Raw genomic sequence first — 15528 nt, forward strand, 5'->3', positions numbered from 1 at the left:
TGACAGCCTTCACTCTGCCAGAACCCCCAAAGCCCTGGTGCCCTATTTCCCGACTCACCAACTTCCAATACCATGTCGCACTCCCAGCCAGTATCCCCATACCTTAGCTCTGCACCTACCCCTCCCAGTCCACCTGCACAATGGAACAGCAGCCAGAATCCATGTCAAATCCTCTAACCCTCTAACCTCTAACCTATACTAACTTACAGAGGATTCCTACCGACAGGGCACGTTGCTCCTCGCACTCACTTCCCTCATTCACAGAACCACGCCATTCACCCAAACACTTTAGTCATTCATTCCACAGTGCCACACACCCAGTCCACAACCCCATCCAACACCTTTCACTTTTATGTGAAAACAAAAACACACCAGTCCCTCGGATCCCACTTGGGTCATCAAATTTAACTGCACACTTTTTTCATCAAACCCCAATCAATTTGTCACTACGTCCGTCGTCCGCTGGCCTCCTCCATATTGCCCTAATCGTTTATTTCCAACAATTTAAACAAAACATCAAAATCTCTTCACCAGCCCCATGGAACCTCTGCATGGTTCCAACCAGGCATTTCAGTTTTTCCTCAAACAAGCCACTCTGTCATCCACTTGTTTCAGGTGTGTTTAACGCTCTGCCTGTGATGTCTCCACCACTTTTTTCAATAATCACCCAAATCCACTCGTGCCACTCTTATCCCTTCTATCATCTCTCAATTTGTAACCACTCTCGATATAATTTTCAATCAAGATTTTTTTTCATCCCAATATGGCCTGCTTCTTTGGCTCATTGGAAGGGGAGTGAGGGAACGAATCCCTCATCACCCATTACATGACCCACTCATTTTCCGCCACGGCTCAAAGGGGTCACGTCTCAATTGGTGTTGTCAGGTCTCACCCCTCCTTTTCTCCAGGACGGCGGAAATCAGGTAAACCCCAATCGGGAGGGGGGCAGCCTTCCCTTTTCTCCTCCAGGGTTCACGGAAATAACGTGAAACCCCAATCGGGGAAGCGGCCTCCCCTCTTCTCCATAGCTCCCTGAAGACAGATAAACCCCACTCAGCGAAGCCAAACCCCCTCGTGTACTCAGAAATGTTTGAAGACCAAATGACACATGCTCGTGCCACTTGCTACTCATCTGCGCCTCCACCCCAAAGTTCCTGTGAGGCTGAGAGAGAAATTAAAATCCAATTTCTAAAGCCTGCTCCTGGACGCAGCACCTCCAACTCTGTAAGAACCCATGCGGAGCTGTCCATTATGGTTTCCGTCCCCTGGCTCAAGTCCTGTCCTGGTGGCATTTCTATTTCCCCTTGCACTCCTAACCTATTTCCTACGGCCACCACTCATGCCACGCTCAGACCTCCGACACAAAACAGACTCCACACATTCCACACACTCAACCTTGCCTGCATACTGACTAACTGCCTCGCACTCCAGGGCTACATTCTCAACCGCCACGTGAGTACCCACACACGTTTCGGCCTCGGCAGCACATACCGGTGCTGTAGTCTGGACTGTGGACTCACCGCATTCATTCACTGGCACTCCACACACACATTCAGGGGTCACGCAGATGTGCACCCCATCGGACACAGTCTCTTCCACACATAAAATTCACCCCACCTTAAGCTCATCGTCCGCACCATGTATGCATGTGCCCACGTACCTGCTTCGTTTCAGAGTCACCTCGGTCCGGTCGCTTCTCTCCAGCAGGTTGCTCATCGGTTCACCATACTCCTCCAGGGCTGTCAGCTCCACATGCTGGACCTGCTCAAAATGTATTTCATTCGTCAACAACCCCGTATGCTCCCTCAACGTCTCCATCACCAGGGTTTGCTCTAATTGTTGTTTCATTGGGCGAGTGATGTCAATCAAGTCCCGCACCACTAACATTCCTCCCTGTGGTGATGTCACACATCCCACATTATTGTGTTGTTCTACTTCTTGGCTCCATTTTCCTTTCCATTCGAGTCGTTCTTCCTCTCCGAGCCTTTTTAGTTGTTCGTTATTTTTCAGGAGTTTTTCCATCTCCAGGTACTCCAACCTTGCTCTCTCCTTTAGTTGGTCAATTTCAAATTAATGTTCTATTTCTTTCCTATCCCACTGTCTCTCTTGTTCTTCCTTCTTCAATCTCGTCGTTTCCCTCAATTTATTGATTTCCCTTTCCTGCTTCATTCGTTGTTCTTTCACCATCTCCGCGCATTCCGACCTTGCTTTGGCTTCTAACTGTTCGATCTGCACAGTGTGTGGTTCCTTAAAGTTTCGTTTCTCCTCGTTTCTCTTTCTTTTCTCTCTTAACATCCTCAGCTCGTTTTGTACTTCCCTCTCTTTGTTTTGCTGTTTCTGTAACTCAGAAGCTTTTTCCCCATAATTCCTCACTTATCTCCACACCTCTTTCGCATGCTTCCTTCCTTATATTGTCCATTCTCTTACTGTATTCCTTGCTAATTTCCCCAGTTCACGTGCCAGTTCATTTCCCCTGCACTCCGATTTCTGGAAACTGTGCTGACTTTTCCAACAATTCTTCCCTCCTTTTCCCTCAGATTTTTCTCTCCTGTTCCAGACTTTCTCATATCTGATCGCCTGTCTTTACCTTTCCCTTCAGTTGCTGCAATTCTAAATCGTGTTCCCATTTTTCCTTTTTCAGGTTTGTTTTCCATTCTTCTTCCAAGTTCTCCCTATCCCGGGAGTTACTAATTTGCTCTTCCTCTATTCTTTCGCTCAGTTCGCTTCTTCTCCTGTTCCAACTTATGGGTACTCCACTCTACTTTCCTTATTTCTCCCTGTAGTTCCTCAAACTGTCTTGACTTTCCTAATAACACTGAACAACAAATTTCAAAAAATTTTTTTTTTTTTTTACTGGAGATGTGTAAAGTGATTAAGACTAATTTGGGTACGTTGATTTCAAAAATCATAACCGTTTTGCTGTATCACGTCAGGATTTTCAGGAACAGAAATATTCCCATTGCCTAGAAGTCAGGGATTTCAATGAAATTTACATATGTCTTTAACATGTCTATTTCTGTACAATTGTTGTTAACTTGTGTTATATTTCTTTCTTTCAGATAAAGATGAGTAGGCGTTCCTGTACCAATCATCCTGACAACTTGGTTATGTCTGTGGTCGGTATACCAAAAAAGATCAACAGCTAAGTATATCTACAGCAGTGAAAATGAAGGCCGCCTCTCACTTTCACTACTTCGGGTGTAAGGTGGGGGACCAAGAACAGAGCTGGGCACCACACATCTGCTGCACAAGCTGTCACACAACCTTGACTCAGTGGTTGGTGGGCAAGCTGCGAGCATGCCATTTGCGGTGCCCATGATATGGCGTGAGCTGCAGAATCATCATGATGATTGTTATTTCTGCTGCACAAGCATCGCCGGCTTCAACAAGAAGAATAAAGGTCACACTCTGGCACGCTGACTGTGTCTCTGCTCGTAAACCTGTGCCTCATGATGACGAGAACCCTGCCCAACACCTCCAGCTGATCAGAACACAGCTGTAAGCAGTGGTGAAGAGGATGGTGATGATGAACCTTTTGAACGCGACACTCAAGAATCACACCTTCTGAACCAGGGAGACTCTAAATGATCTTGTAAGAGATCTCTCGCTGTCAAAGGCGAAGGCAGAGCTGCTTGACTCAAGGCTACAAGGCAGTGGAATCTACTTGAACCTAACACCAAGATATCCTTGTTCAGAGCACGCCACAGAGACATGGCTGGAGTTCTTTGAGATGGAAGACACGATGACATTCTGCAGTGACATCAACGGTCTGTTGAAAGAACTTGGGTGTGATCACAATCCTGCAGACTGGCGCCTCTTCATCGACTCGGGGAAGAACAGCTTGAAGGCTGTTTTGTCTCCACAATGGCAACGAGGAAACCATCAGTCCCACTGGCTCACGTTGCTCGGCATGACAGAGACCTATGAGACTATGCGGCAGCTGCTTGATTCCATCAAGTACAATGACTTCAACTGGCACATCTGCGGAGACTTGAAAGTGGTGGCGCTGTTGTTAGGGCTGCAGTCAGGCTACACGTAAATACATGTGTTTCCTTTGTCTCTGGGATAGCAGAGACGACAAGAATCACTGGACGAAGAAAGATTGGGAAGAGCTTAAAAGAGCATGTACCTGGTCGACACAACGTGAAGCATGTCGCCCTTGTCGACCCAGCCAAGGTTTTCCTTCCACCACTCCACATAAAGCTTCCGGCTTGATGAAAAGTTTTGTACGGGCAATGGATCTGAATGGGCGTGGGTTTTTATACCTCAAGGTAAAGTTTACAAACACCTTGTCGGAGGCCAAGATCTGGCACTGGTGTCTTTGTTGGACCGCAAATCCGACAGATTATGAAGGACGAAACTTTTCCGACACAACTCTAAACCCCAAAGAGCTGGCAGCGTGGGAGGAGCTTCAAGGCTGTGACGGACAACTTCTTGGGGAACGAGCACGCGGACAACTATGAAGAAATAGTGCAGCAGCTGCTGGAGTCCTTCAGGGAAACTTGGCCCCAGGATGTCCCTGAAAATCCATTTCCTACACCAGCACCTGAACTTCTTCCCTGACAACTTGGGAGCAGTCTCGGACGAGCACGGCGAGCGATTCCACCAAGAGATTTCACTCATGGAGACGCGTTACCAAGGGCGGCACAACCCGAACATGATGGGCGATTTCTGCTGGTTCCTGCATCGTGAAACTGACACAGAGCAGCACAAACGCAAAGCCAAATGCCTAAAGCATTTTTAATTACATTCTAGTGGGAGTTTTTCTGTAATTTCTATAATTTTGAAGCATTCATGATGAAATAAATGAATAAATGAATTTTTGTAAATTTCATTGGAAATCCTGACTTTCAGGCAATGGGAATATTTCTGTTACTGGAAAACTCTGACGTGGATACAGCAGCAAAATTGGTTATGATTTTTGAAATCAGCGTACCCAAAATTAGTCTAAATCACTTTACACATCTCCAGTAAAAAAATTCTTGTTGTTCAGTGTAATTCGTCCTTCCTTTGCTCCAGATATTTCTCTCCTCTTTTTATCTTCTGTTCCAGACTTTCTCTTATCTGATTGCCTGATCTTATCTCTTCTTTCCTTCAGTTATTTCAATCTCCAACCGTGTCTTTGCTTTTTCCTTTTCCAGCTTGATTTTCCATTCTTCCTCCAAGCTCTTCCTATCCCGGGAGTTACTAATTTGCTCCTCCTCTATTCTTCTGTTCAGTTCGTTCTTCTCATGTTCCAACCCTACAGGTAAAGCACTCTACTTTCATCATTTCTCCCTGTAGTTCCTCGCCTGTGTTGGCTAAGTCACCGAATTCCAAATTCCAGCCACCGAATTTGTTCCTGTGCATCGGCCAAATGTTGTGACTCCCCCGCACATAATTTTCCCTGAACTCCTCGTCTGCGTGCCGTTGTTTCCTCGTCCAATTTAATTTGTAACTCCTCTATGCAATTCTCACCACACTCCACATGTTCCCAGGCATCCCCCCAATCGTGTGCGAAGCTCGGCCAATGGGCGGCGTTGGCGTCCTGCTTCGCTTGCCATGGCGCATGCCGTGTCCACGTGGTTCGAACCGGTCGGTGATAACGTTTTCTTCGTGCTGTGCGGTTCGTTGCGCCATTTAGAGTAACCCTGTCCCGCTTCGTATCGCACTGAGGTGGAGCCGCGCCACTACCTTTGCGACTCCATTTTCTCTTTATAATTTCGAAGTTTTTACACCCGATCCGCTCAAAATAAAATCAAAGCAAATTTGGAATTTGCGAGCGACGTTTTTTTTTTTTTTTTCCTCACGCCTCTCGTAACCAATGTTCGGGGTGTGAAATGCATCACTGGTCCAAATATCCCACTCCTGACTACCAGTGTTAAGGATTCAGCGGTGTTGGGATTCGCACCCGACTCTTGACCCCAGTGTTAAGGATTCGGACGTCACTTAACAGAACCGCCGTCTCGGGGGTTATAACGCCGGCTGGTTCGGCACGATTCTCGGGTAACACGCCTCAGATCACGAAACCGAAATACACCTTGTATATACACGAAATGCACCTGTACTGTGCCTTGCCAACTGGGGGAATAGGCCCCTGTTACAGACTGGATTTGTCAGAGACCGAGCGGAGTCTCATAGTCCGTAACCATCTCGCTCTTGATTTATATACAAATCGGGAGCGGATCGTTTCCTCGACGCGGCACAAATAAATTCAAGGCGGCCAATCTCATATAACTCAGCCAGATTTATTGGGGACACATCGGGGAACACAACACGAGCAAAGCATTCACGCATAATGTTATAATTAATCTATAACCCGGCTCTCTTAACTAGGGAGCTACGGATTACAGGTTTTGAAGGGAATCCAAGCGAGATAAACCTTAGACAACATGCAGACAAGACACGGACAGCAACCAGACAAGACACAGAATACTTGGTGATGCTTCATGGACGAGAGGAAAAGTGTCGAAGGCACGAATGCGGCTCGTGACAAGCCGATGTCAACAGATTCGAGCACCCAGCTCGAGCACGCCGCGTGGCAAAATGGCAGCGTCATCCTCCTTTTGTCGCACCACCCACACACGCAGCCTCAGCGCGTTCAGCCCCCGTAAGGTCGACGGCACAAGACGAAAGATCTATGGTATGCTCCAGCTGGCTTTTCACAAGGTCCAGCATACAAGTCCGGGCCTGGCCTATTCACCAGGTTAGGCCAAATTGGGGGTGTTGGGCTCCGCAGGTGGATCGATGGGACCACAAGACGTGTCGAGACGTGTCAGGCCGTGCCCTGAGTAAGGACAGTGGCTCCGTGGTTAGACGCAGGTTGAACCTGTCGATGACCTCCTCATAAAGTCGATCGCCAACTCACACAGCAGCCAGTTCCCTTCGAAGCAGATTGCAGCCTCCCACTAGTCGTTTCTATACAGCAGAATCCTCACTCGACACTCAGGCTCAGTTACTCCCTCGGCAGATCGCCGACTCGACCCTCAGCTTCAGGCCGTTCCTCTCTTACAGATCGCCGACTCGACCCTCAGCTTCAGGCCGTTCCTCTCTCACAGATCGCCGACCACACGCACCGCGAGTTACTCCCTCAGCAGATCGGCCGACCGACGCTTGCAGTTTCTCCCTCCAGCCGATGGCAGACAGACCTCTTGCAGTCCCTTCCTTGCCTTTCTTTCGGCTCGCTCTTCACGAAAGCCGACCGCAAACAGATACAGCCGACCCTTGTACAGCCGATCGCGCCCCACCCTCGGCGCTCGCAGTTCCACCTTCCCTTTCCGGCGCTCGCTTCGCAAGGTCACACCCTCTCAGAGCGCTGGGCGGGGACTCGTTCCGGAGAGAGGAAGGAAGAAGAAGAACCACTCCGTACACCACCACCGCACGAACACGAACAGCCTCCTACACCTCCCGACACACATGTAACTTCAAATTACCAAACAACCCGGCTAAACATGCATTTAATGGGAGATCTGGGCTAATCCTATATTTAATAAGACACTATGGGCCATTTCCGCAACAATATGTATATATTTATATATACTGCATGTCTACCAGATATTGCATTTTACTTCAATGGTCCAATGTGAGGGTAGATGTGGAGGTATTTGGTGAAGCAGTAATTACAAAACCTCATGAATCAAATGAACTCGAAGTTTTTTTTTTTTTTTTTAAATCGTTGGAATAAATATTGTTACAGCCAATGGAAGGAAATGACAATCACAGACAGGTTGAAATGTAAACAAGGAATTTATTATTAAGAAATTTCCTGGTTCTTTTTTATTTCCTTGTCGATTAAATGGAAGAATTCAAATCAATCAAATGTTCAATCAACAAAATAATCTCAAACAAATAGAGAATTCAACAAGCATTTACAGGAAAATGGACAAAGAGCAGATGCTTTCATCACTTATGCCTTACTTAACAATTAAACACGAGACACGGGTACCCATCAGACCATTCAGGGGGAAATGAAATCTGGTCTTGGCTTACCAAGGCAGATGTTGTCGTGTGTCTACTAAAATAAAACTAAAATGTGTGAGCATGCCTTGGTCTCATTCTGGAAATGAGCTCTCCACAGCCCGGCTCGTTTCCGCTGCCAGTGCCCTGCCTCGCCATAAACCCCACCTACAAACAGGCTCGAACACCAATCAACGTCATGTCATCACCCCCAGGAACCAGAAAAGCTAAGAACCAGGTATGCCAAGAATCAAGTACACCAAGAGCCAGGTATGCCAACAGCCAGGTACGCCAAGAGCCAGGTAATGAACAGAATCAGCAGGAACAGTCCAAATGTCACCAACTGCCATTGCTGCTATCCCCAACTGTCAGGAGATGTCAGAATCTGTCACTATGGGTGTCAAATCTCGTCAGCAGGATCTCTCACAAACTCAGATCAAGATCTCCCACCAACTGTCATCAAGATCTCCCACCAACTGGAAAACAGGATCTCTCACCAACTCCCATCAGGATCTCCTCACTAACTCCTATCAGGATCTCCCACCAACTGCCAACAAGGCAGTCCTGCTGTCCTTTTATAGGCGACCAGTGTGGGCAGAGCCCTCAAGCAGACTTCAGCCAAATCCAGCTTGCCTATTGGCGCATCACTGCACGTGACCTTCAACCGTCCATTCTCACGGTTATGCCTCGCCTGACCATCGAACGAGATGCAACTCCCCAATTAACACAGGTCTAGCTTTTACGATGCCACGTTCGGGGCACTGGACGAATGCCAGAAAGCAGCCACTTGCCGGAACAACTGAGCAAAAACATGAAGCGCTCACAAAACATCAATCGGGCAATTATCACCTCTTCGTTCAGCCTGACACAACAAAGAGCCAGCCAGCATCCACAGAGCTGCTGAACGGAGCGGCCAACCACCGATGGCTAAAAGGTGGGTGCCTGAGGTAAATGATCCAAGACCACAACCGTGTTTGACCGTCAGAATGAACCGTCCAGGAAAAGCTTGCGGTGTGTTTAATGACTCAAATGTCCTGTAAGTCCAATGTGAAAATGATAACCAAAATAACATGTGTAAATAAATCATGTATTTCCAAGCCAATGTGTCTTGATAGAAAGGGAATATAATGAGTCTGCGTTGGGGTAACGGCTATCTTATCGCTTGCACGAATGGTGAATATCGCTCATGCAGAAATGAAAAACGACGTAAAATCATCCGCTGCGAACGTGTCGTAAAGAGGAAAAGGTTATCCCAGTAGAACAGAAGGGAATCTGTTCTCTACCCCTTCTCCAACGCATCAAAGAGTCAGAATCCCACCAGACAAGGGGATGGGTCTATTCTGAACATGTATTTATAGAAATAACTATCTGAGGACCTGGATGTTGTGCGCATTACTGGGATCTGATTCTGAAATCCACAACAATATGTAGGATTCGGTGAAATCATGCTCGCACATTGTTTCTTTCTGATCATTTTGAAATTGAATAAAATGTGATGTTTCTGAGATAAAATTATGTTTCCACAATCCTAATCTTTAACACAGAATTCCAACGACAGGTGCATGATCCTACGTAGAAGTTGGCGATCAAGCAAAAATAACCCCATAAAAAAATGTTACAAGTCAGTAGCAGCAATGCCTGAATATGACAGAACAGGCCCCAGTCTGGATTTTTCTCTCTCTCTTGTACCCTTCTTTTCCATACTGCTCCCCACTTTGTTGGATGAATTTCTCTCTTCTGCAGTCATTTCCAGGTTCTCTGCTATTTGACCCACAAGATGCTCCTGTTGAGAAAAGCAAAGCACAGATTTGGGACTTGAAGCACAGCATTGTAACATTTCACATAGTTGCTTCCACCTTTTGTATACTTGAACATCCTACAGATTTTCTTGCCCAATAATATTGAAAAATACCGCGTTTCTACAAAATAATACACGTCTCGTCGAAGTTTTTGACATATTTTTTATGTTGTGACGAGGTTTCTGTCGACCTTCGGGCAGATTCCTTTGACGCTGCATGAAAAATCATACCCTGAATCTCATTGTATTTGATTGGTGACAGCTACCATTCAAAGTACATGGCAGTAGATGACAAATGTTGTCCCATTTACAAGCATTATCGACCCGCGAAACATAGGATGTTTCTCATTGGTTCACTGACATTATCAAAACTCAGAGAAAAACATTGTACCAATGAGAAACATGCCTGTACTGCGTTAGTCGGATGCATTTAATGCATGCAAATTAGGATACATGCACACAAAGAAGTTGTTGTCCAAGACAGCAATCTACCAAAAATCTTAGTGTGAGGTCCTGCCATCCCAGTGACATGAGGTAATTGAAGTAGATCTAACTAAAGTATGTAGCTTGGAGAGTAGAGCATGGGCAAGTCTAAGTTGGATCTTTAAAGTTGAGCTTATATTTTAATCATTAGACATATAACTGTTTTACAATGTAAAGTCCAAAACATATTGAGGAGTTACATGCAAAAAACTAGAAGGGCACCTTTTGCAGAGCACATGACTCCACCACACAATGCCTGATCCACGAGAACATATCGGGCCCCTTACATTTTTGAAATATCATGCTGTATCGTACTATATCGTTTCTTTAGCCCCCTCTCTCAAATGGTGAAGGATCACTTTTAAAAACTAGAACTACGTTGTCGATGGCACACCATCGCATATTCCCGCGTGCACTGCTTTGTCTCATTAATGCGAGATGAAATTTTATTGATTTAAAAAGCTATGACAATTTTTTTTAAAATCGACCCCCATGACCCCATCCCCTCTGACCCGGCCCTTAGGGGTCATATCAAAAATCCAAAAGTGTTGTGCACTTCCCCATACATATATCTACTATGTCCCAAAGTTTCAAGTTCCTACTTCAAACGGTGTAGGAGGAGTTACAGGGTAAGACAGACGGACGTACGGACGCACGGATGGACGGACGGACGGAGACACCACAATATTCCCACTTTTCTTTGAAAGCGCGGGAATAATAATCATATCCGGATCGGGATTCAGATCTTAACCAAAATGGAATCAATTATTTCTTGTCACACAACAAACCGGTCTACAAAATTTCATCCGGATCCGTCCAAACTTTTTGAGATATCCTGCATACAGACAAACAAACAAGAAAAAGACATCATCCAGAGCATGATACTTGCAAAATCCACCCCCTCTCCAAAGGTTGCCATGGATACATCAAATTGTCCATTTCATTAAGATTAAAATTCACAATATTAATCAAAGTTCAGGTCAATCGGATGAAAATCGATTATATGTTCAGATTGAAATTGATGATTTTAGAAGTTTGACCTTGAGTTTACCTTTGACCTCAAAAATATTTGGTTTCCAAATTCAGCGATGTGCTATGTGCACTAAGCTGCTTAATTTTCAGGTTACTCAGATGAAAATTGATGATTTTTCGATTTTTTAAATGATTTTAGAAGCTTGACCTTTAGTTGACCTTTGACATTTTGACCTCAAAATAGTTGGTTTTCCAATTCAGTGACGCATTATGCAAATATTGTTCAAATTTCAAGTCAATCGGAAGAAAAATGATTTTATTTCAGAGATTTGACTTCAAGATGACCTTTGACCTTTGACCTCAAAAAATCAATAGGCTTCTCAGTTGAGATGACCTCTACAACATGGTAAAGTTTCATGATGATCAGTTTAGAATTGTGACCTGTAGGCGACAAGCAGACAGACAGACAGACAGACAGACAGAGACAGAATAACAAGCCGGGGCGGCCATGGGTCGCCGAGCATCCGATGACCTTTGACCCCTGATCTGAGTTAATCTAGTACTAAGTACTTACGAAATTGCAATCGAATCGGTTAACCCGCATGAGCAAGGGGGCTTTTTGAATGGTCATTTTGCTCCAAACAATGCACTCATTGACCTTTGACCCCTGACTTAGCTGAGATAGGTCAATATGTCCTGAAGCAAAGTTGTAGTACTTATTAAGTACTATGTACCTATGAACTTTCATTCATATCGGTTAATTCCTGTAGGAGCAAGGGTGCCTTGAATGGTAATTTCACCCGAAAAATGCACTTATTGACCTTTGACTGCTGACCTACTCGAGATAGGTCATTATGCAAATGAGCAAAGTTGTAGTACTCATTACGGTCTATAAGCATGTAAAGATTCATTCGATTCAGTTCAACCGCCTCTTGGAGTTAGTGTAATTTGAATTTTCAGCGGGAATGCTCACTTGGCCCTCGACACCCAAGTTGAGAGGGTTACCATTTGAAAACTATAAGATATAGAAAAGAAAAATGGATGTCATATAGCAGATAGAGAATCACCTTTTAAGATTATGCATACAAAATCTCATCGAGTTCCATCTACTGATAACTACTCGGCATCAATTTGAATGAAAAGTACCGAAAAAGCGGTTTGATATCGGACATCTCCAAAGTCCGAGGGGGGTGCTGTGGGTGAACAAAGATATAAATCGAAAATCCGGCTTGATCGCTTGTGCACAATGCATTCCAGATGATTAGTGTGAATTTTCATGACCATCTGACCATAACTCCTAGGAGGAGTAGCATTTGGCGCGAAGGCACCTCCAGCTCTCGCATATTATGGATTTTTGCCCTTTGACCCCTGACCTAAGCAATATCGGTCAATATGTCCTGGAGGCAAAGTTGTAGCACTCATTGCGTGCTATGAACCTGCAAAGTTTCATTCGGATCGATGCACTCACCTGGTCGCTAGGGGGGGCCTTCAATTTTCGTGACATTCCCGCGTGCACCGTGTATGAGCAAGGGGGCTTTGAATGGTCATTTTTGCCCAAACAATGCACTCATTGACCTTTGACCCCTGACTTAGCCGAGATAGGTCAATATGTCCTGAAGCAAAGTTGTAGTACCCATTGAGTACTCTGTACCTATGAACGCCACCTTTCGGGCACATACCCCATTTGTAGGGGGCGCTGTGGGTAAACTATTCCATATATCACAAAAACCGGAATATATTTTTGGTAGAGCATCACCTGTAGATGATGCATGCCAAATTCTGCATAAGCGTACGTGGGATAATGGCTTTCGGAATTGATTTTGCGTGAACGGTACCGATTTTGAAGGTTTTTCGGCTGTTGCTAGGGAACCAAAGCGTTCCTAACAACCATCACAATTTCCAAAGCACTCGATCATAACATGTACCCACCACCCGAGTTTGGTAAAAATCAGCCCACGTTTACTACCAATTATGCTGATGACAAACGAATAAACATCCAAACAAACAGACAGAATTACTGACAATAAGGTCACCTATTTCGGCGACCCAACAAGCCGGGAGGCGACATGGGTGGTCGCTATATAATTGCATACTCACATACAGTTTTTGACGGATCGGGCTGAAATTTTTTGACAAAGAGGTTGATTATACTGCGCATAAAAGCGTCGGGAAGCCGATTTTTGATTTTCGAAAAAAAAATGTTCATATTTTTCGGATTTTTCCAAAAATTCAAAGTCCTGTTGCCAGGCAATCTTAAGGCGTCCATAGCAATGGTGCTCAAAAGCATACAACTAGGTCCTGGTATGAAAGTACCAGTCAAGTTTCATCAAAATTGGCTGGACTCCTCTGGCCTCCAGAGCTGTCCATTACATACAAACAGACAGACGGAAAACCTGAGACTAAGGGTAGTCTAGCGACCACCCAAAAACCTGAGACTAAGGGTGGTCTAGTGACCACCCAACAAAATCGATTTGGTTCAATATACTTGAAAAATCTTTGATTTTGCAAGTAACAGGCAGAAAGAGGTGAAAACACAACCTCCTTCACCTCCGGTGGCAGAGGTACACACTTAAATTCACCAAGAAAACATGATTATTTAGCTATAATGTTGTATAAAAAGAGTGTCTTGGAATGTACAACTTTAAGGCTAAACTTTTTTTTCTGTTGGTTTTTCTTTTTTTTCTGTCACCTCCCCACCCCCCCCTCCACAATCCCTCCCCAGGTTTTCATCTCTTAATGTTGGCAACTCTCTTTATCTACTATTAGGACTTAGATGAAGATCTGATCACATTTTTGGTAAAATTTATACAGAAATACAGAAAATTCTGAAGGGTTCCCAAACTTTTTCTCATCACTGTATGCCGCCCCCAGAACTCCATGAAAGTTAATTGTGGTGTTCAATCCTCCAATATGAAGGATAAGTAGGTTCTTATACTCAGAGACTCACCACCATTGCTCATCATCACCATCCTCTCGTCTTCTGCTCTATGCTACACCCTCACCCTATGGCATTCCAGCTCTGCGCAACCACAGGTCATGGTACAGCAACCTCAGGTCATGCTCTGCCTCAAGTCCCTGCCTTTCCCTTTGTTTACATTTTGTTGAAACCGGCACATTTTGAGAGTATTTTTTCCATGTCCCATACTTATTGTACTGATCCAGTGATTTATTAAATAATAATAGTGTAAAACAATATGTCGACTCGGTTTTATTTCACCCCAAACTTACTTACCATTTAAGTATTGTGGATCGAGTCCCACAGCAGAACCATCAAGTGTGAGCTCCATCACCTGAACAGGTAGACACTGTGCATCCTGCGAGTATGACACATGTTCACATGATAGGATCAAATCATATGATTATATTACAAGTAATAAAAACATTTTCAACAAGAAAAAGGAGCAATCAGAGATTGCAGACCCTCACCAGGACTTGTTTTGTGCGGTGCTTGTGTAGTTATGTGTGGTGTATTTCGTGTGGTGTTTGTGTACTGATGCATTTGAGCCTGGAGAGCAACTGCTGAAATCTATCCGTCTGGGTTCTTCCCGAAATCTTTGTTCTTTGTTCCTTTCACACTTCTTTCTAATTATTATTTTTTTCACAATTCTCTTTATTCACTCCAATTCTTGCTTTTTCTTCTTTTTCATTTCTTTTACTCTATTCCTCTCATTTGTTTTCTATTTCTCCAGGGAGAAGTGAAATCTTGCAGAAAAATTTTCTGTGAGGCTCACTTGGCTGTGCCTTGATGGGTTTGAGGGTAGGGCTGTAGGGGAGTAGCGGCTGAAACCCGAATCCTATCCAGGTTCCTCCTGATGACTCCATCTTTGCTCTTTACTTCTTTGGGTTCTTTCTTGGTGAAATTTGAAACATGTATTCCCCATCACTACTCGATGACAATTGTGAAGTTTCACGTCAATTGATTAAGCGGTTCCAAGGAAAATATTATTTAATATTTTTCTTAAATCCAATATGGCTGCCAAACCATATGACATCAATTATTCCTCAAGAACCTTGTGCATGCGTGCCTTGGGGAACATTTGTGTAAAGTTTCCCCTCAATCTGTGCAGTCGTTCTGGAGAAGAAGATTTTCATAGGTTTTAGGGTAAATCCAATATGGCTGCCAAACCAGGTAACCGATGATGTCATACTTTATGTGAACCTTTTGTTCCGCAAGGATAGGCGGTCATACTTGTAATGTTTCATCTGGATCTGTTCAGCGACTTCAGAAAAAGATATTTGAAGGTTTTTTTATTTTAAAACAATATAGCTGCCGAATCATGAATTTTTTTTCTGTGGACCATTTTATCCCAAGATGACCCTCAAAAATTTTCATACTCATC

General features: G+C 44.5%; 1 protein-coding gene across 1 annotated transcript in view; it reads right to left on the minus strand.

Moving 5' to 3' along the window:
* The window catches only part of LOC147033438 (dynein axonemal intermediate chain 1-like), a 46468-nt gene that overhangs the window by 8141 nt on the left and 22799 nt on the right, over nucleotides 1-15528 (minus strand). The window contains exon 10 of the mRNA XM_085851561.1: nucleotides 14421-14502. Coding sequence (XP_085707687.1) covers nucleotides 14421-14502 — 82 coding nt within the window. The remainder of the gene's footprint in view (nucleotides 1-14420; nucleotides 14503-15528) is intronic.

The sequence above is a fragment of the Eptatretus burgeri genome, chromosome 2 (genome assembly GCF_056783735.1).
Source record: "Eptatretus burgeri isolate ZD-2024b chromosome 2, Ebu_testis_v1, whole genome shotgun sequence".
Taxonomy (NCBI): Eukaryota; Metazoa; Chordata; class Myxini; order Myxiniformes; family Myxinidae; genus Eptatretus; species Eptatretus burgeri.